At 46.5% G+C, this 22,988-nt stretch overlaps 1 protein-coding gene across 1 annotated transcript in view; it reads left to right on the top strand.

Moving 5' to 3' along the window:
* The window catches only part of LOC147093788 (uncharacterized), a 139,719-nt gene extending 116,731 nt beyond the window's left edge, over positions 1–22,988 (top strand). The window contains exon 7 of the mRNA XM_085974217.1: positions 22,269–22,988. Coding sequence (XP_085830343.1) covers positions 22,269–22,988 — 720 coding nt within the window. The remainder of the gene's footprint in view (positions 1–22,268) is intronic.

The following is a 22,988-nucleotide window of genomic DNA, read 5'->3' as shown; positions in this document are numbered from 1 at the left end:
CAAAAAATGATTGCTTGGCCATTTAAAGGGGAATGGTGGCCCCCAGGTATTTAAAGGGGCAGTGCCTCGCTCTGTATCATGTAAGAGCAGGGAGGTTCTGCTTGAACTGTACAAAACACCAGTTAGGCCACCGGCTAGTGTGCTGCGTGCAGTTCTGCTCGCCCCATTGCAGGAAAGATGTGACTGTGCTCCAGACGGGAGATTTACGAGGATGTTGCCAGGACTTGAGAATTTCAGCTACAAGGAAAGATTGAATACATAGAAACGTAGATATTATCTACATCCAAGGGTACTTAAGGAAGTGGCCCTAGAAATAGTAGATGCATTGCTGGTCATCTTCCAAAATTCGATAGACTCTAGAACAGTACCCATGGACTGGAGGGTAGCTAATGTTACCCCACTATTCAAAAAAGGTGGTCGAGAGAAAACAGGGAATTACAGACCGGTAAGCCTGACATCGGTAGTGGGGAAAATGCTAGAGTCCATTATAAAAGATGTAATAGCACAGCACTTGGAAAACCGTGATCGGATCGGACAAAGTCAACATGGATTTACAAAAGGTAAATCATGCTTGACTAATCTACTGGAATTTTTTGAGGATGTAACTGGTAAAATAGATAAGGGTGAACCAGTGGATGTGGTGTATTTGGACTTTCAAAAGGCTTTCGATAACGTACCACATAAGAGATTAGCGTGTAAAGTTAAGGCACATGGGATTGGGGGCAAGGTATTGACTTGGATAGAGAACTGGTTGGCAGACAGAAAGCAAAGAGTTGGAATAAATGGGTCTTTTTCCGAGTGCCAGGCAGTGACTAGTGGGGTACCGCAGGGACCGGTCCTTGGACCTCCGCTATTCACAATATATATTAATGATCTGGACGAGGGAACTGGATGTAATATCTCCAAGTTTGCAGATGACACAAAGCTGGGTGGGCGTGTGTGCTGTGAGGAGGATGCCGAGAAACTCCAGGATGATTTGGACAGGTTGGGTGATTGGGTAGAAGCATGGCAGATGCAATATAACGTGGATAAATGCGAGGTTATCCACTTTGGTGTCAAAAACAGGAAGGCAGATTATTATCTGAATGGCAATAGATTGGGAGAAGGGGAAGTACAACAAGACCTGGGTGTCCTTGTGCACCAGTCGCTGAAGGTAAGCATGCAGTTGCAGCAGGCGGTTAAGAAGGCAAATGGTATGTTGGCCTTCGTAGCGAGAGGGTTTGAGTACAGGAACAAGGATGTCTTGCTGCAGTTGTACAGGACCTTGGTGAGACCACACCTTGAGTATTGTGTGCAGTTTTGGTCGCCTTATCTGAGGAAGGATGTTCTTGCCATGGAAGGAGTGCAGCGAAGTTTCACCAGGCTGATACCTGGGATGGCAGGAATGACGTATGAGGAGAGATTGGGTTGATTGGGCTTGTACTCGCTGGAGTTTAGAAGAATGAGAGGGGATCTCATTGAAACTTATAAAATTCTCACAGGACTACACAGACTAGATGCAGACAGGATGTTCCCGATGGTCGGTGAGTCCAGAACCAGGGGTCATAGTCGAAGGATAAGTGGTAAGCCATTTAGGACAGAGATGAGGAGGAATTTCTTCACCCAGAGAGTGGTGAACCTGTGGAATTCTCTACCACAGAAGGCGGTGGAGGCCAGTTCATTAAATATACTCAAGAAGGAGTTGGATATATTTCTTAAGGCTAAAGGGATCAAGGGATATGGGGAGAAAGCAGGGACAGGGTACTGAATTTGGATGATCAGCCATGATCTCGTTGAATGGCGGAGCAGGCTCGAGGGGCCGAATGGCCTACTCCTGCTCCTATCTTCTATGTTTCTATGTGTCCCCAGGTATTTAAAGGGGCAGTGCCTCTCTCTTTCTTTATCATGTAAGAGCAGGGAGGTTCTGCTTGAACGGTACAAAAACACCAGTTAGGCCACCGCGTGCAGTTCTGGTCGTCCCCATTGCAGGAAAGATGTGACTGCTTGAGACGGGAGATTTACGAGGATGTTGCCAGGACTAGAGAATTTCAGCTGCAAGGAAAGATTGAATACATAGAAACATAGAAGATAGGAGTAGGCCATTCGGCCCCTCGAGCCTGCTCCACCATTCAATGAGATCATGGCTGATCATCCAAACTCGGTACCCTGTCCCTGCCTTCTCCCCATATCCCTTGATCCCTTTAGCCTTAAGAAATATATCTAACTCCTATTTGAATATATTTAATGAATTGGCCTCAACTGCCTTCTGTGGTAGAGAATTCCACAGGTTCACCACTCTCTGGGTGAAGAAATTCCTCCTCATCTCTGTCCTAAATGGCTTACCCCTTATCTTTAGACTGTGACCCCGGTTCTGGACTCCCCGACCATCGGGAACATCCTTCCTGCATCTAGTCTGTCTAGTCCTGTTAGAATTTTATAAGTTTCAATGAGATCCCCTCTCATTCTTCTAAACTTCAGCGAGTATAAGCCCAATCGACCCAATCTCTCCTCGTACGTCATTCCTGCCATCCCAGGTATCAGCCTGGTGAATCTTCGCTGAACTCCCTCCATGGCAAGAACATTCTTCCTCAGATAAGGCGACCAAAACTGCACACAATACTCAAGGTGTGGTCTCACCAAGGCCCTGTACAACTGCAGCAAGACATTCTTGTTCCTGTACTCAAACCCTCTCTATTAGCCTGTCTATGTCCTCTTGAAGTCTATCACTATCATCCTCACTGTTCACTATACTTCCAAGTTTTGTGTCATCTGCAAATTTTGAAATAGTGCCCTGAACACCCAAGTCCAAGTCATTGATATATATCAACAACAACAACTTGTATTTCTATAGCGCCTTTAACGTAGTAAAACGTCCCAAGGCGCTTCACAGGAGTATTTTAAGACAAAAAAAATTTGACACCGAGCCACATAAGGAGAAATTAGGACAGGTGACCTAAAGCTTGGTCAAAGAGGTGGGTTTTAAGGAGTGTCTTCAAGGAGGAAAGAGAGGTAGCGAGGCGGAGAGGTTTAGACAGGGAATTCCAGAGCTTAGGGCCCAGGCAACAGAAGACACGGCCACCAATGGTTGAGCGATTGTAATCAGGGATGCTCAAGAGGGCAGAATTAGAGGAGCGCAGATATCTTGGGGGATTGTGGGGCTGAAGAAGATTACAGAGATAGGGAGGGGCGAGGCCATGGAGGGATTTGAAAACAAGGATGAGAATTTTGAAATCAAGGCGTTGCTTAACCGGGAGCCAATGTAGGTCAGCGAGCAGGGGTGATGGGTGAATGGGACTTGGTGCGAGTTAGGACACGGGCAGCAGAGTTTTGGATGACCTCAAGTTTACGTGGGATGGAACGTGGGAGGCCAGCCAGGAGTGGGTTAGAATAGTCAAGTCTAGAGGGAACAAAGGCCTGGATGTGGGTTTCAGCAGCGGATGAGCTGAGGCGATGTTACGGAGCGATGTTACCGAGGTGGAAGTAGGCGGTCTTTGTTATGCTGTGGATATGTGGTCAGAAGCTCATTTCAGGGTCAAATATGACACCAAGGTTGCGAACAGTGTGGTTCAGCCACAGACAGATGTTAGAGAGAGGGATGGAGTCAGTGGCTAGGGAACGGAGTTTGGGGCGGGGACCGAAAACAATGGCTTCGGTCTTCCCAATATTTAATTGGAGAAAATATTTGCTCATCCAGAACATATCAAGAAAAGCAGTGGTCCTAGAACCAACACCTGGGGAACGCCACTGTGTACCTTCCTCCAGTCCGAAAAACAACCGTTCACCACTACTCTCTCTTTCCTGTCACTAGGCCAATTTCATATCCATGCTGCCACTGTCCCTTTTAGTAATGGGCTTGCCAGAAAAGTTGAAGCCCATGGCTGTGGCACTTTATCAAATGCCTTTTGGAAGTCCAGGTACACCACATCATAGAAACATAGAAGATAGGAGCAGGAGTAGGCCATTCGGCCCCTTGAGCCTGCTCCGGCACTCAATGAGGTCATGGCTGTTTATCCAATTTCAGTACCCTGTCCCTGCTTTCTCCCCGTATCCCTTGATCCTTTTAGCCTTAAGAAATATATCTAACTCCTTCTTGAATATATTTAATGAATTGGCCTCAACTGCCTTCTGTGGTCGAGAATTCCACAGGTTCACCACTCTCTGGGTGAAGAAATTCCTCCTCATCTCTGTCCTAAATGGCTTATGCCTTATCCTTAAACTGTGACCCCTGGTTCTGGATTCCCCCGCCATCGGGAACATCCTTCCTGCATCTAGTCTGTCTCGTCCTGCTATAATTTTATGAGTTTCAATGAGATCCCCCCTCATTCTTCTAAACTCCAGCGAGTATAAGCCCAATCGACCCAATCTCTCCTCATATGTCATTCCTGCCATCCCAGGTTTCAGTCTGGTGAATCTTAGCTGCACTCCCTCCATGGGAAGAACATCCTTGTTCAGATAAGGCGACCAAAACTGCACACAATACTCAAGGTGTGTTCTCACCAAGGCCCTGTACAACTGCAGCAAGACTTCCTTGTTCCTGTACTCAAACCCTTTCGCTATGAAGGCCAACATACCATTTGCCTTCTTAACCGCCTGCTGCACCTGCATGCTTACCTTCAGCGACTGGTGCACAAGGACACCCAGGTCTTGTTGAACTTGCCCTTTTCCCAATCTATTGCCATTCAGATAATAATCTGTCTTCCTGTTTTTGCCACCAAAGTGGATAATCTCACATTTATCCACATTGGGCAGATGCATGGCAAATGCAGTATAATCACCCAACCTTTCCAAGTCATACTGGAGTTTCTTGGCATCCTCCTCACAGCACACACGCCCACTTAGCTTTGTGTCGTCTGCAAACTTGGAGATATTACATCTAGTTCCCTCGTCTAGATCATTAATATATATTGTGAATAGCTGGGGTCCAAGGACCGATCGCTGCGGTACCCCACTAGTCACTGCCTGCCACTCGGAAAAAGACCCATTCATTCCAACTCTTTGCTTCCTGTCTGCCAACCAGTTCTCTATCCAAGACAGTACCTTGCCCCCAATCCCGTGTGCTTTAACTTTGCACGCTAATCTCTTATGCGGGATGTTATCGAAAGCCTTCTGAAAGTCCAAATACACCACATCCACTGGTTCTCCCTTATCTATTCTACCAGTTACATCCTCAAAAAATTCCAGTAGATTAGTCAAGCACGATTTACCTTTTGTAAATCCATGTTGACTTTGTCCGATCCTGTCACTGTTTTCCAAGTGCTCTGCTATTACATCTTTTATAATGGACTCTAGCATTTCCCCCACTACCGATGTCAGACTTACATCAACCGCATTGTCCTCATCAACCCTCTCCGTTACATCATCAAAAAACTCAATCAAGTTGGTTAAACACGATTTGCCTTTAACAAATCCGTGCTGGCTTCCCTTAATTAATTCACACTTATCCAAGTGACTGTTAATTTTGTCCCGGATTATCGTTTCTAAACGCTTCCCCACTACCAAGGTTAAACTGACTGGCCTGTAGTTGCTGGGTTTATCCTTACACCCTTTCTTGAACAAGGGTGTAACATTTGCAATTCTCCAGTCCTCTGGCACCACCCCCGTATCCAAGGAGGATTGGAAGATTATGGTCGGTACCTCCGCAATTTCCACCTTTTACTTCCCTCAGCATCCTAGGATGCATCCCATCCAGTCATGGTCACTTATCTACTTTAAGTACAGCCAGCGTTTCTAGTACCTCCTCTTTATCAAAATTTAGCCCATCCAGTATCTCCTCTACCTCCTCCTTCACTATGTCTATACATAGATACATAGAAGATAGGAGCAGGAGTAGGCCATTCGGCCCTTCGTGCCTGCTCCGCCATTCGATGAGATCATGGCTGATCCTTTAATTCAGTATCCCGTCCCCGCCTTCTCTCCGTAACCCTTAACCCCTTTTGCCCGTAGAAATATATCTAATTCCCTCTTAAATATATTTAATGAGCTGGCGTACACTGCCCTCTGTGGCAATGAGTTCCACAGGTTCACCACTCTCTGAGTGAAGAAATTCCCCCTCATCTCTGTCCTAAATGGTTTAGCCCTTATCCTTAAATTATGTCCTCTAGTTCTGTTCTCACCCGCCAAGGGAAACATTCCTTCTGCATCCAGTCTGTCTAGACCTGTCAGAATTTTATACACTTCTATGAGGTCCCCTCTCAATCTTCTAAACTCCAGTGTGTACATCCCTAAACTACATAGTCTCTCCTCATAGGTCATTCCCGCCATTCCTGGTATCAGCCTGGTGAATCGCCGCTGCACCCCCTCCATGGCAAGAACATCCTTCCTCAGATGAGGCGACCAAAACTGTACACAGTACTCGAGGTGTGGTCTCACCAGTGCCCTGTACAGCTGCAGCAAGGTATCCCTGTTCCTGTATTCTAACCCTTTTGCTATGAAGGCCAGCATACCGTTTGCCTTCTTGACCGCCTGTTGCACCTGCATGCTCGCCTTCAGTGACTGGTGTACAAGAACACCCAGGTCTCTCTGTACTTCCCCCTCTCCCAATCTATTGCCATTTAAATAATAATTTGCCCTCCCGTTCCTGCACCCAAGGTGGATAACTTCGCACTTGTCCACATTATAGTGCATCTGCCATTTATCCGCCCAATCGCCCAGTCTGTCCAAATCGCTCTGGAGCTTCCTGGTCTCTTCCTCTGAGCCCACCCCCCCTCCTAGTTTAGTGTCGTCTGCAAATTTGGAAATGCTGCATCCGACTCCCTGATCCAGGTCATTAATGTAAATTGTGAACAGCTGGGGGCCCAGGACAGATCCCTGTGGTACCCCACTTGTTACTGCCTGCCATTCAGAAAATGAGCCGTTTATTCCAACTCTCTGTTTTCTATCTGACAGCCAGTTCCCTATCCACGCCAAAACTTTCCCCTTTATCCCATGAGCCTCAATTTTCCATGCTAATCTTTTATGTGGGACCTTATCGAAGGCCTTTTGGAAGTCCAGGTACACCACATCTACTGGCTCTCCCCCATCTATTCTACCAGTTACTCCCTCAAAAAATTCCAATAGATTAGTCAGCATCTTCTTCCTTGGTGAAGTCAGATGCAAAGTACTGATTTAGTACCTCAGCCTTACCCTCTGCCTCCATGCGTAGGTCTCCTTTTCGGTCCCTAATCGGTCCCACCCCTCCTCTTACTACCCGTTTACTATTTATATGCTTATAGAAGACTTTCAGATTTCTTTTTATGTTAGCTGCCAGTCTATTCTCATACTCTCTTTGTCCTTATTTCCTTTTTCACTTCCCCTCTGAACTTTCTGTATTCAGCCTGGTTCTCACTTGTGCAAGGGTCAAGGATGTCTCCGAGCGGCTGCAGAACATCTTGGAAGGGGAGGGTGAACAGCCAGTTGTCGTGGTGCATATAGGCACCAACGATGTAGGTAAAAAGCGGGATGAGGTCCTAAAAGCGGCATATAGGGAGTTAGGAGGTCAATTAAAAAACAGGACCTCAAAGGTAGTAATCTCAGGATTGCTACCAGTGCCACGTGCTATTCAGAGTAGAAATAGAAGGATACTTCAGATGAATATGTGGCTAGAGGAATGGTGCCAGGGGGAGGGATTCAAGTTCCTGGGACATTGGAACCGGTTCTGGGGGAGGTGGGACCAGTTCAAACCGGACGGTCTACACCTGGGCAGGGCTGGAACCGATGTCCTAGGGGGTTTGTTTGTTAGTGCTGTGGGGGAGGGTTTAAACTAAAATGGAAGGGGGTTGGGAACCTGAGCAGGGAGACAGAGGCAAGGGAAACAAGGATAAAAGCAAAAGATAGGAAGGAGAAAAACAAAAGTGGCAGCCAGAGAAATCAACGGTTTAAATCAAACGTGGCCACAGTAAATAATAATTCTAATAGGTCTAAGAGCGTTAAAAAAACAAGCCTGAAGGCTTTGTGTCTTAATGCGAGGAGCATTTGTAATAAGGTGGATGAATTGGCTGCACAAATAGAGGTAAATGAATATGATTTGGTTGGGATAATGGAAACGTGGCTCAAGGAAGGCCAAGACTGGGAACTCAACATCCAGGGGTATTCGATATTCAGGAAAGATAGGCAAAAAGGAAAGGGAGGTGGGGTAGCCTTACTGGTTAAAGAAGGGATATTAGCTCTGATGATGTGGAATCTGTATGGGTAGAATTGAGAAATACTAAGGGGAAAAAAACATTAGTGGGAGTGGTATATAGACCTCCAAACAGTAAGGCGGAGGTTAGGGATGGCATTAAAAGGGAAATTAAAGAAGCGTGCAATAAGGACACAGCAGTCATCATGGGTGACTAATCTACATATAGATTGAGCTAACCAAATTGGTAACAATACTGTGGAGGAGGAATTCTTGGAGTGTTTACGGGATGGTTTCCTGGACCAATATGTCGAGGAACCAACCAGAGATCAGGCCATCTTAGACTGGGTATTATGTAACGAGAAAGGATTAATTAGCAATCTTGTTGTACGAGGCCCCTTGGGTCGGAGCGATCATAATATGATCGAATTCTTCATTAAGATGGAGAATGAAGTAGTTGACTCAGAAACAAGGGTCCTCAATTTAAATAAAGGAAACTACGATGGTCTGAGGAGCGAGTTGGGTAGGATTGATTGGGGAATGGCACTCAAAGGGTTGACGGTGGATAGGCAATGGCAAACATTCAAAGACCGAATGGATGAACTACCGAAGTTGTTCATCCCAGTTTGGCATAAAAATAAAACAATAAAGGTGACTCAACCATGGGTAACAAGGGAAATTAGGGATAGCATAAGATCCAAGGAGAGGACATACAAATTGGCCAGAAAAAGCAATAATCCTGAGGATTGGGAGCAGTTCAGGATTCAACAAAGGAGGACAAAGGGATTAATTAAAAAAGGGAAAATAGAATATGAGAGTAAGCTTGCAGGGAACATAAAAACTGACTGTAAAAGCTTTTATAGATATGTGAAGAGTAAAAGATTGGTGAAGTCAAGCGTAGGTCCCTTGCAGTCAGAATCGGGGGAATTTATAATGGGGAACAAAGAAATGGCAGACCAACTAAATACATATTTTGGTTCTGTCTTCACAAAGGAGGACACAAATAACCTCCCAGAAATACTGGGAAACATAGGGTCTGATGAAAGGGTGGAACTGAAAGAAATCAGTATTTGTAGGGAAATGGTGTTAGGAAAATTGATGGGACTGAAGGCCGATATATCCCCAGGGCCTGATAATCTACATCCCAGGGTACTTAAGGAAGTGGCCCTAGAAATAGTAGATGCAATGCTGGTCATCTTCCAGAACTCGATAGACTCTGGAACAGTACCCATGGATTGGAGGGTAGCTAATGTTACCCCACTATTCAAAAAAGGTGGCAGAGAAAAAGCGGGGAATTATAGACCGGTAAGCCTGACATCGGTAGTGGGGAAAATGCTAGAGTCCATGATAAAAGATGTAATAGCAGAGCACTTGGAAAGCAGTGACAGGATCGGACAAAGTCAACATGGATTTACAAAAGGTAAATCATGCTTGACTAATCTACTGGAATTTTTTGAGGATGTAACTGGTAAAATAGATAAGGGAGAACCAGTGGATGTGGTGTATTTGGACTTTCAGAAGGCTTTCGATAAGGTCCCGCATAAGAGATTAGCGTGCAAAATTAAGGCACATGGGATTGGGGGCAAGGTATTGACTTGGATAGAGAACTGGTTGGCGGACAGAAAGCAAAGAGTTGGAATAAACGGGTCGTTTTCCATGTGGCAGGCAGTGACTAGTGGGGTACCGATCGGTCCTAGGACCCCAGCTGTTCACAATATATATTAATGATCTGGATGAGGGAATTGGATGTAATATCTCCAAATTTGCAGACGACACAAAGCTGGGTTGGAGGGCATGCTGCGAGGAGGATGTCATGAAACTCCAGTACGATTTGGACAGGTTAGGTGATTGGGCAGAAACATGGCAAATGCACTATAATGTGGATAAATGTGAGGTTATCCACTTTGGTGGCAAAAACAGGAAGGCACATTATTATTTGAATGGCAATAGATTGGGAGAAGGGGAAGTGCAAAGAGACCTGGGTGTTCTTGTGCACCAGTCGCTGAAGGTAAGCATGCAGGTGCAGCAGACGGTTAAGAAGGCAAATGGTATGTTGGCCTTCGTAGCAAGAGGGTTCGAGTACAGGAACAAGGATGTCTTGCTACAGTTGTACAGGGCCTTGGTGAGACCGCACCTTGAGTATTGTGTGCAGTATTGGTCGCCTTATCTGAGGAAGGACGTTCTTGCCATGGAAGGAGTGCAGCGGAGATTCACCAGGCTGATACCTGGGACGGCAGGAATGACGTATGAGGAGAGATTGTGTCGATTGGGCTTATACTCACTGGCGTTTAGAAGATTGAGAGGGGATCTCATCGAAACCTATAAAATTCTGTCAGGCCTAGACAGACTAGATGCTGGAAGGATGTTCCCGATGGTCGGGGAGTCCAGAACCAGGGGTCATAGTCTAAGGATAAGGGGTAGGACATTTAGGACTGAAATGAGGAGGAATTTCTTCACCCAGAGAGTGGTGAACCTGTGGAATTCTCTGCCACAGAGGGCGGTGGAGGCCAGTTCATTAAATATATTCAAGAAAGAGTTGGATATATTTCTTAAGGCTTAAGGGATCAAGGGATATGGGGAGAAGGCAGGGACAGGATACTGAATTTGAATGATCAGCCATGATCTCATTGAATGGCGGAGCAGGATCGAAGGGCCGAATGGCCTACTCCTGCTCCTATCTTCTATGTATTCTCAACCTGACATCTGTCATACGCCCCCTTTTTTCTGCTTTCTTACTCTCTATGCCTTTTGTCATCCAGGGAGCTCTGGTTTTATTTGCCCTACCTTTCCCCCTCGTGGGAATGTACCTCGACTGTACCTGAATCATCTCATCTTTAAAGGCAGCCTATTGTTCGATTACAGTTTTGCCTGACAATCATTGATTCCAATTTACCCGGGCCAGCTCTGTTCTCATCCCACTGAAATTGCCCCCCCTCCTCCAATTAAGTATTTTGACTCTAGATTGCTCCCTGTCCTTTTCCAGAGCTAACCTAAACCTTATGATATTATGATCACTCTTCCCTAAATATTCCCCTACTGAAACTTGATTCACCTGACGCACCTCATTCCCCAGAACCAGATCCAGCAATGCCTCCTTCCTCGTTGGGCCGGAAACGTACTGATCAAGAAAGTTCTCCTGAACACACTTCAGAAATTCTTCCCACTGTCTGCCCTTTACACTATTACTATCCCAGTCTATATTAGGATAATTGAAGTCCCCCATTATCACTATTCTATTGTTCTTGCATCTCTCTGTAATTTCCCTGCAAATGTGCTCCTCCATATTGTCCCCACTAGTCGGTAGCCTATAGAATACACCTAGTAGTGTAATGGCACCTCTATTGTTTCTTAACTCAAACCAAATAGATTCTGTCCTTGATCTCTCCAGGACATCCTCTCTCTCCAGCACTGTAATATTCTCCTTCTTCCTTCTTAGGCAGTCCCTCGGAACCGAGGATGACTTGTTTCCACATTAAAAATGAGTTCTCAGGTGACTGATGAGTCCAGTGTGGGACCGACAGTCTCTGTCACAGGTGTACCAGACGGTGGTTGAAGGGGCGGGTGGGTGGGGTGCTTAGGTTGACGTGCGCTGCCTGCGCTTGGCTTCCACTTGCTCCCGGTGAAGAGACTCGGTGTTCGGCGCTTCCCGGATGCTTCTCCTCCACTTTGTGCGGTCTTGGGCCAGGGATTCCCAGGTGTCGGTGGGGATGTTGTATCTTTTCAAGGAGGCTTTTTCAAGGAGCACTGTAATATACCCCTTTAATCAATACTGCCACACCACCACAACCTTTCTTTCCTTCCCTATCTTTCCTGAACACCTGATATCCAGGAATTTTTAATACCTAATCCTGCCCTTTTTTGAGCCAGGTCTCTGTTATCAGCACATCACATTCCCATGTGGCTATTAGTGCCTGCAGCTCACCAACCTTACTTACTACACTTTGTGCGTTTAAATACATGCACTGTAAAATTCTTGTATTGTAGGAATTGTCAAATTCCTAACGAAAGTACTGAGATCGAGACTATCAGCTAACCAAATGAGGTTTAATGCAAACTGGTAAAAGTTTCAAACAAAAACGCAGGAGAAACTCTAAACAGGTCTGTACTCAAACTGGTTCCACGAGGACTGAGAGAGAACGCCTCCCCCCTCTGATGTCATCACGTTTCCCGCCATTGGGAACGTCACGTGACCTGCGTGATGACGTCATCGCGCTGGATCGACATTTTACCGAACCTGCGCTATTTATACAAAGCAAACAATTAAAGGTAACGAACCCCTGTTAAAGGCAATTATATACATTACTGCAAGAGTCTCTTGGTGGCTCTGCCACAGTATTCTCTTAGACTGACCCCACCTAATACCGTACTATTTCTTACTCTAGTGCTCTTTGTATCTCCCACTCTTTTGTGCACCATGTTTGTCCTGGCTAATGCTACATCACAGAAACCCCACAGTGCAGATAGAGGCCATTTCGGCCCATCGAGCCTGCACCGACACATATCCCACCCGATCCCTGTAACCCCTACACCAACACATATCTCACCCTATCCCCGTAACCCCACGTATTTAATCCCCCTAACACTAAGGGTCAATTTATCATAGCCATCCTGGTGCCCATCCCCCTGCTCAATTGGTTTAAACCCTCCCCAACAGCACCAGCAAACCCCCCAGTGAGGATATTGGTCCCGGCTCTGTTGAGGTGTAACCCGTGTAGGGGGTTTCTCTTGCTTGCTCTGGTCTCCTGCCAGGCTTCTTGCAATAATTACCCGTGAGTGGTTCGACCCACTCGCCCCTACGGTTCTAGACCTTGGACTTAGGTGCAGGGAGCTGTAGTGCAGAAAAACTCAATAGACCAGGTCGAATAGCACGAAATGGATGCCTTTATTGAACAGTTTGCAGCATTATAAAATACATGTCATATGCACAGATTAAAGCAACGACAAGCATGCACACATCTATAAACTTAACTCTATAGAAATGGGGAACACATGGCACATCGTGAAAGGGGTAACACATTACAATTACCCTTAACCCCCTCCCCTAAACCTAACTAAGTTTCGATTTGAGGGACCCGGGACCATGCTCACCACTTTAAGAATTGCGAAAAGGGCTTTGCAGCCTTTCGACACAGCTTTCCGTCGTCACGTGGGTTTGGAAGCTTCTGGCGCAGCTTGTTATCCTCTTGGTTCTCCTGCGATGTAGGCAGCCGGCACAGCCTTGGTGAGCGCTCGCCACGGATGGATCCGTTTCCGATGTGATTTTTAAGAACTGGATGCACACGGATGAATCCGTTACCGATGTGATGTTGAAGAACTGGATCCTGGGCTCCGGGACCTGAGTGTCTTCTTCTCCGGCCTGGGTCGTCGATGATCTCCCGACAAAAGTACCCGGGCCTCCCTCGTCTTCTTCCCGTCGTCTTCCCGTCGTGGCTGGGCCTTTCCTGGCCGAGCTGGCTTCCAAGCCAAATTCTTCTCGTCGTGGCCGGGCCTTGCCTGGCCGAACACTGAACACGTTCCGAACCGAAGTGCCGTTTAACCGAAGAGTCTGTCCCCAAGCGTCCTTGGACTTTACTCAATTCACAGTTATACTTTTTTGGAACATTCTTATCTCCCGCCAAATCATAGTCCTGTCTTTGTAATAATTTTGGCGGGCAGAACTCTCTGCAGGGGTGTTTTGTCTTCATAACGGGAGTCGGTGATAGCTTAACTGGCCTTCCTGGGCCGATAATGTCTTTGCTTTGTCACCGTAACTTGGTTTGTATATTGATCGGTCTGGAGATTGCCCTGGATGGCTGTTAAACGGCTTCTCTTTGTACAGTGTAAATGGGTTTAAGCGTTCGTTCAATTGTCCGCTCATTTCTTGATGGGTCTCATCCTGCCACCCAAATCTGTCCTGTACTTATAATCTAATCAATATTTATGCTCAGTTCCATGAGTTTCAGCTTCCCGAAACTGGTTTTCGCCGGCTTTTAATGCCCTCAATCCACAAGCCTGTCTGGCTTGCAGTAACAGAAATTCAAATGGTCCCAGAAGCTGGTCACGAGGTCTGGCGGCCATTTTTGTGTGCCCTTTTATCAAAGGTTTCTCTGTATAAGCTTCTTTGGTCAATAAAGCTGTTTTATTAACCCTATTTTCCTGCGTGATTATTTAATGAAAATTTCGCGAATCTTACACCCGTCTGACCTGTACAGGTCCCACCTCCATCAGAACCGGTCCCAATGTCCCAGGAATCTAAATCCCTCCCTCCTGCACCATCTCTCCAGCCACGCATTCATCTGCTCTATCCTCCTGTTTCTATCCTCGCTCACACGTGGCACCAGGAGTAATCCGGAGATTACTACCTTTTTGAGGTCCTGCTTTTTAATCTCTCTCTCCTAGCTCCCTAAAATCTGCCTGCAGGACCTCATTCCTCTTTCTGCCTATGTCGTCGGTAGCGATATGGGCCGCGACCTCTGACTGTTCACCTGTCCGGCAGCCGTTCAGTGACATCTTTGAGCCTGGCACCAGGGAGGCATCATACCATCCTAGAGTCACATCTGCGACCGCAGAAACACCAGTCTGTTCCCCTAACTATCGAATCCCCTATCGCTATTGCTTTTCCTGATTTCCCCCCACTCCGGTACAGCTGAGCCACCCTTAGTGCCGATAACTTGGCTCTGGCTGTACTCCCCAGAGGAACCCTCACCAGAGCGAGATGCACTCGGGGGGACTCCTGCACTACTTGCCTGGTCCTCCTTTTCCTTCTGGTGGTCACCCATTGTTCGGGAGATGGATGGAGTCAGTGGCCAGGGAGCGGAGTTTGTGGCGGGGACCGAAACACAGAAGATAGGAGCAGGAGTCGGCCATTCGGCCCCTCGAGCCTGCTCCGCCATTTAATAAGATCATGGCTGATCATCCAACTTCAGTACCCGGTCCCTGCTTTCTCCCCATATTCCTTGATCCCTTTAGCTTTAAGAACTATATCTATCTCCTTCTTGAATATATTTAATGAATTGGCCTCCACTGCCTTCTGTGGTAGAGAATTCCACAGGTTCACCACTCTCTGGGTGAAGAAATTCCTCCTCATCTCTGTCCTAAATGGCTTACCCCTTATCCTTAGACTGTGACCCCTGGTTCTGGACTCCCCGACATCGGGAACATCCTTCCTACATCTAGTCTGTCTAGTCCTGTTAGAATTTTATAAGTTTCAATGAGATCCCCTCTCATTCTTCTAAACTCCAGCGAGTATAAGCCCAGTCGACCCAATCTCTCATACGTCATTCCTGCCATCCCAGGTATCAGCCTGGTGAATCTTCGCTGCACTCCCTCCATGGCAAGAACATCCTTCCTCAGATAAAGCGACCAAAACTGCACACAATACTCAAGGTGTGGTCTCACCAAGGCCCTGTACAACTGCAGCAAGACATCCTTGTTCCTGTACTCGAACCCTCTCGCTACAAAGGCCAACATGCCATTTGCCTTCTTAGCCGCCTGCTACACCTTCATGCTTACCTTCAGCGACTGGTGCACAAGGACACCCAGGTCTCGTTGCACTTCCCCTTCTCCCAATCTATTGCCATTCAGATAATAATCTGCCTTCCTGTTTTTGACACCAAAGTGGATAACCTCGCATTTATCCACGTTATATTGCATCTGCCATGCTTCTGCCCAATCACCCAACCTGTCCAAATCATACTGGAGTTTCTCGGCATCCTCCTCACAGCAGACACGCCCACCCAGCTTTGTGTCGTCTGCAAACTTGGAGATATTACCTCTAGTTCCCTCGTCTAGATCATTAATATATATTGTGAACAGCTGGGGTCCTCGGACCGACCCCTGCGGCACCCCACTAGTCACTGCCTGCCACTCAGAAAAAGACCAGTTTATTCCAACTCTTTGCTTCCTGTCTGCCAACCAGTTCTCTATCCAAGTCAATACCTTGCCCCCAATCCCATGTGCCTTAACTTTGCACGCTAATTTCTTATGCGGGACCTTATCGAAAGCCTTCTGAAAGTCCAAATACACCACATCCACTGGTTCTCCATTATCTATTTTACCAGTTACATCCTCTAAAAATTCCAGTAGATTAGTCAAGCACCATTTACCTTTTGTAAATCCATGTTGACTTTGTCCGATCCTGTCACCGTTTTCCAAGTGCTCTGCTATTACATCTTTTATAATGGACTCTAGCATTTTCCCCACTACCGATGTCAGGCTTACCGGTTTATAATTCCCCGTTTTCTCTCTACCACCTTTTTTGAATAGTGGGGTAACATTAGCTACCCTCCAATCCATGGGAACTGTTCCAGAGTCTATCGGATTTTGGAAGATGACCAGCAATGCATCTACAATTTCTAGGGCCACTTCCTTAAGTACCCTAGGATGTAGATTATCAGGCCCTGGGGATTTATCGGCCTTCAATCCCGTCAATTTCCCTAACACCATTTCCATACAAATACTGATTTCTTTCAATTCCTCCCTCTCATTAGACCCTATGTTCCCCGACATCTCTGGGAGGTTATTTGTGTCCTCCTTTGTGAAGACAGAACCAAAGTATATATTTAATTGGTCTGCCATTTCTTTGTTCCCCATTATAAATTCCCCTGATTCTGACTGCAAGGTACCTATGCTTGACTTCACCAATCTTTTTCTCTTCACATATCTATAGAAGCTTTTAAAGTCCGTTTTTATGTTCCATGAAAGCTTACTCTCATACTCTATTTCCCCCTCTTAATTAATTCCTTTGCTGAATCCTAAACTGCTCCCAATCCTCAGGTTTGCTGCTTTTTCTGGCCAATTTATATCTCCTCTCCTTGGATCTTATGCTATCCCTAATTTCCTTTGTTAGCCACGGTTGATTCACCTTTTTTGTTTTATTTTTATACCAAACAGGGATGAACAAATTCTGCAGTTCATCCATGCGATCTTTAAATGTTTGCCATTGCCTATCCACCGTCAACCCTTTGAGTGGCATTCCCCAATCAATCCTACCCAACTCGCTCCTCAGACCATTATAATTTCCTTTATTTAAATTCAGGACTCTGAGTCAACTACTTCACTCTCCATCTTAATGAAGAATTCGATCATATTATGATCGCTATGCCCCAAGGGGCCTCGCACAACAAGATTGTTAATTATTCCTTTCTCATTACATAATACCCAGTCTAAGATGGCCTGATCTCTAGTTGGTTCCTTGACATATTGGTCCAGGAAACCATCCTGTATACACTCCAGGAATTCCTCCTCCACAGTATTGTTACTAATTTGTTTAGCCCAATCTATATGTAGATTAAAGTCACCCATGATAACTGCTGTGCCCTTATTGCACGTGTCGCTAATTTCCCTTTTAATGCCATTCCCAACCTCCACATTACTGTTTGGGGGTCTGTATACAACTCCCACTAATGTTTTCTGTCCCTTGGTATTTCTCAGTTCTACCCATACAGATTGCACATCATCAGAGCTAATATCCTTCCTTACTGTTGTGTTAATCTCCTCTTTAACCAGCAATGCTACCCCACCTCCTTTTCCTTTTTGCCTGTCTTTCCTCAATATTGAATACCCCTGGATGTTGAGTTCCCAGCCCTGGTCACCCTGGAGCCATGTTTCCGTAATCCCAATCATATCATATCATACGTCAATAGCTTCGGTCTTCGATATTTAATTGGAGAACATTTCTGCTAATCCAGAACCGGATGTCGGACAAGCAGTCTGACCATTCAGAGACAGTGGAGGGGTTGAGAGAAGTGGTAGTGATGTAGAGCTGGGTGTCATCAGCGTACATGTGGAAACTGTGGGGGGGGAAATGGAATTAAACTTCATCTTCAGAAAACAGAGAGACTGTTCAAGAAAGCCTGAAGTCTCTAAAAATGGACAGGTTCACAATACAGAAATCTACACCAACAAGTAGTATTTATATTGCGCCTTTAAAATAGTAAAACGTCACAAGGTGCTTCATAGGAGTATGAGAAGACAAAAAATTTGACACCGAGCCACATAAGGAGATATTAGGGGAGATGGCCAAAAGCTTGGTCACAGAGGTGGGTTTTAAGGAGCATCTTAAAGGAAGAAAGAGAGGCGGAGAGGTTTAGGGAGGGAATTCCAGAGCTCGGGGCCCAGGCAGCTGAAGGCACAGCGGCCAATGGTGGAGCGATTAAAAATCAGGGATGCTCAAGAGGGCAGAATTGGAGGAGCGCAGAGATCTCTTTGGTGGGGGGGGTGGCTGGAGGAGATAGAGATGGGGAGGGGGGTGAGGCCATGGAGGGATTTGCACCAGGATGAGAATTTTGAAACTGATTGTACAAACAGTTCTCCACCCAGATTTCATCCCATCAGCCTGACTGCCTACCCTGACTGTAACTGGTAGAATAGGTAAGGGAGATAAGTGGATGTGGTGTATTTGGACTTTCAGAAGGCTTTCCATAAGGTCCCGCATAAGAGATTAGCGTGCAAAGTTAAAACACATGGGATTGGGGGCAAGGTACTGACTTGGATAGAGAACTGGTTGGCAGACAGGAAGCAAAGAGTTGGAAAAAACGGGTCTTTTTCCGAATGGCAGGCAGTGACCGGTGGAGTACCGCAGGGATCGGTCCTGGGACCCCAGCTATTCACAATATATATAAATGATCTAGACGAGGGAACTAGATGTAATATCTCCAAGTTTGCTGACGACACAAAGCTGGGTGGGCGTGTGTGCTGTGAGGAGGATGCCGAGAAACTCCAGTATGATTTGGACAGGTTGGGTGATTGGGCAGAAGCATGGCAGATGCAATATAACGTGAATAAATGCGAGGTTATCCACTTGGTGGCAAAAACAGGAAGGCAGATTATTATCTGAACGGTAATAGATTGGGAGAAGGGGAAGTGCAACAAGACCTGGGTGTCCTTGTGCACCAGTCGCTGAAGGTAAGCATGCAGGTGCAGCAGGCGGTTAAGAAGGCAAATGGTATGTTGGCCTTCGTAGCGAGAGGGTTCGAGTAAAGGAACAAGGATGTCTTGCTGCAGTTGTACAGGGCCTTGGTGAGACCACATCTTGAGTATTGTGTGCAGTTTTGGTCGCCTTATCTGAGGAAGGATGTTCTTGCCATGGAGGGAGTGCAGCGAAGATTTACCAGACTGATATCTGGGATGGCAGGAATGATATATGAGGAGAGATTGGGTCGATTGGGCTTATACTCGATGGAGTTTAGAAGAATGAGAGGGGATCTCATTGAAACTTATAAAATTCTAAGAGGACTAGACAGACTAGATGTAGGAAGGATGTTCCCGATGGTTGGGAGTCCAGAACCAGGTGTCACAGTCTGAGGATAAGGGGTAAGCCATTTAGGACAGAGATGAGGAGGAATTTCTTCACCCAGAGAGTGGTGAACCTGTGGAATTCTCTACCACAGAAGGCAGTGGAGGCCAATTCATTAAATATATTCAAGAAGGAGTTTGATATATTTCTTAAGGCTAAAGGGATCAAGGGATATGGGGAGAAGGCAGGGACAGGGTACTGAATTTGGATGATCAGCCATGATCTCATTGAATGGCGGAGCATGCTCGAGGGGCAAAATGGCCTACTCCTATCTTCTATGTTTCTGTCCTATGAATGTGCCTCCTTATTGTTGCTTCTGCATGCTAACTTCTGAAAGTTAGCATGCAGGTACAGCAAGTAATTTGGAAAGCAAATGGAATTGCCTTTATTGCAAGGGGTATGGAGTATAAAAGTAGGGAAGTTTTGATGCAACTTTACAGGGTGCTGGTGAGACCACACCTGGAGTACTGCGTACAGTTTTGGTCTCCATATTTAGGGAAGGATATACTTGCATTGGCTGCAGTGCAGAGAAACATAGAAAAATAGGAGCAGGAGTAGGCCATTCAATATGATCCGGGCTGTTCCTCTATCTCAATACCATATTCCCGCTCTCTCCCCATACCCCTTGATGCCTTTTGTGTCTAGAAATCTATCCATTTCCTTCTTAAATATATTCAGTGACTTGGCCTCCACAGCCTTCTGTGGTAGAGAATTCCAAAGGTTCACCACCCTCTGAGTGAAGAAATTTCTCCTCATCTCAGTCCTAAATGTCCTACCCCGTATTCTGAGATTGTGACCCCTCGTTCTAGACCACCCCCCCAGCCAGGGGAAACATCCTCCCTGCATCCAGTCTGTCTAGCCCTGTCAGAATTTTATATGTTCCAATGAGATCCTCTCTCATTCTTCTAAACTCTAGTGAATACAGGCCTAGTCAACTCAATCTCTCCTCATACGACAGTCCTGCCATCCCAGGAATCAGTCTGGTGAACCTTCGCTGCTCTCCCTCTATGGCAAGTATATCATTTCTTAGGTCAGGAGACCAAAACTGCACACACTACTCCAGGTGTGGTCTCACCAAGGCCCTGTACAACTGTAGTAAGACATCCTTGCTCCTGTACTCAAATCCTCTTGCAATGAAGGCCAACATACCATTTGCCTTCCTAACTGCTTGCTGCACCTGCATGTTTGCTTTCAGTGACTGGTGTACAAGGACACCCAGGTCCCTTTGTACATCAACATTTCCCAATCTATCACCATTTAAATAATATTCTGCCTTTCTGTTTTTCCTACTGAAGTGGATAACTTCACATTTATTCACATTATACTGCATCTGCCTCCTACCATCTGGAAGACGCTACAGATGCATTCGCACCCGTACGACCAGATTTAGGAACAGCTTCTTTCCCAGGGCTGTCATCCTACTGAACTCCACAAATAAACACTAAAGCCTGCACACCTGCCGATGCACTTTATTATGGCCATATTTATGCTAATATATATGTACAAATGTATGTTGAAATGTTTAAGTGTCCTAATCCAAATTGTACACTCTCGGGAGCCGCAAGCCTACATTTCGTTGTACTGCACTTGTGCACTAACAATGACAATAAAAGTTGATTTGATTTGATATTTGCCCACTCACTCAGCTTGTCTAAATTACCTTGAAGCCTCTTTGCATCCTCCTCACAAATCACAATCCCACCTAGTTTCGTGTCATCAGCAAACTTGGAAATATTACATTTGGTTCCCTCATCCAAATCATTGATATATATTGTGAATAGCTGGGGCCCAAGCACTGATCCCTGCGGTACCCCACTAGTCACTGCCTGACACCCCGAAAAAGACCCATTTATTCCTACTCTCTGTTTCCTGTCTGTCAACCAATTTTCAATCCATGCCAGTATATCACCCCCAATCCTATTGCCTTAATTTTGCACACTAACCTCTTATGTGGGACTTTATCAAAGGCCTTCTGAAAATCCAAATACACCACATCCACTGGTTCTCCCTTATCTATTCTACCAGTGACATCCTCAAAAGGCTCCAGTAGGTTGGTCAAACACTATTTCCCTTTCATAAATCTGTGCTGACTTTGTCTAATCCCGTTGATGTTTTCTAAGTGTCCTGTTATCACAATCTTTATAATAGACTCTTTAGCGTTTTCCCAACTACTGATGGTAGGCTAACCAACTTGTGCAGCAGCTGGGGCCTGAAAATCAGCTTCACTGCCCCTGGGCTGGGAAAGGGCGACATGAGGCAACATTCTCCCTCTTACTCTTTCTACACTCTTTTTACAGGGTTTTAGAAGTAGAGCATTTACAGACAGGAAGCTCAGACCAAAAATCATGTCCGGGTCAGACAGAGTCGCTCGATTCATCAGGACCTGAATATCATTGGCCTTTTCACATGGAAGGAGAGAGCAGCGATCACAGCGCGGACAAACCGCACACGTGTTCCATGTGTGGACTTCGATTCAGCCGATCGCCTGACCTGGCGAGACACGTGCACTGTCACACCGGGGAGAAACTGGGTAAAGGTGGGGACAACAGGATGGGATTCAGTTCCACATCTGTGTCGGAGGTTCGTCGGCACAGTTACACCGGGGACAGTCCGTTCACCTGCTCCGTGTGTGGGAAGGGATTCACTCAGTCATCCCACCTGTTGAGACACCAGCATGTTGTTCACACTGATGAGAGACCGTTTCAATGTTATGACTGTGGGAAGAGCTTCAAAAGTCCTGGGAATCTGATGAATCACCAGCGTGCTGACACTGGAGAGGGGCTGTTTCCCTGCTCCGTGTGTGGGAAGCGATTCTCTCGGTCCAACCATCTGCTGAGACACCAGCTTGTTCACACTGATGAGCGACCCTTTAAATGTTGTGACTGTGGGAGGAGCTTTAATAGTTCCCAAGAGCTGAAGGCACACCACCATCTTCACACCGGGGAGAGGCCATTCACCTGCTCCGTGTGTGGGAAAGGATTCACTCGGTCATCCGACCTGCTGAGACACCAGCGAGTTCACACCAGAGAGAAGCCGTTCACCTGCTCTGTGTGCGGGAAGGGATTCACTCGGTCATCCGACCTGCTGGCTCACCAGCGAGTTCACACCAGGGAGAGGCCGTTCACCTGCTCCATGTGTGGGAAGGGATTCACTCACTCATCCCACCTGCTGACTCACCAGCGAGTTCACACCGGGGAGAGGCCATTCACCTGCTCCGTGTGTGGTAAGGGATTCACTCAGTCATCCTACCTGCTGACTCACCAGCGAGTTCACACGGGGGAGAGGCCGTTCACCTGCTACATGTGTGGGAAGGGATTCACTCAGTCATCCCACCTGCTGACTCACCAGCGAGTTCACACTGGGGAGAGGCCATTCACCTGCTCCGTGTGTGGTAAGGGATTCACTCAGTCATCTGACCTGCTGACTCACCAGCGAGTTCACACGGGGGAGAAGCCGTTCACCTGCTCCATGTGTGAGAAGAGATTCACTCGGTCATCTCACCTGCTGAGACACCAGCGTCTTCACACCGGGGAGAGGCCGTTCACCTGCTCTGTGTGTGGGAAGAGATTCACTCAGTCTTCTGACCTGCTGAGACACCAGCGAGTTCACTCTGCCCTGCCAGCAGCTGGGGCAACGTGA

This window comes from Somniosus microcephalus, unplaced genomic scaffold (assembly GCF_052327205.1).
Source record: "Somniosus microcephalus isolate GS21.2 unplaced genomic scaffold, FLI_Smic_1.0 unresolved_chr1, whole genome shotgun sequence".
NCBI lineage: Eukaryota > Metazoa > Chordata > Chondrichthyes > Squaliformes > Somniosidae > Somniosus > Somniosus microcephalus.
The sequence above is the reverse complement of the archived record's forward strand: the minus strand, read 5'-3'. Positions and strand labels throughout refer to the sequence as shown.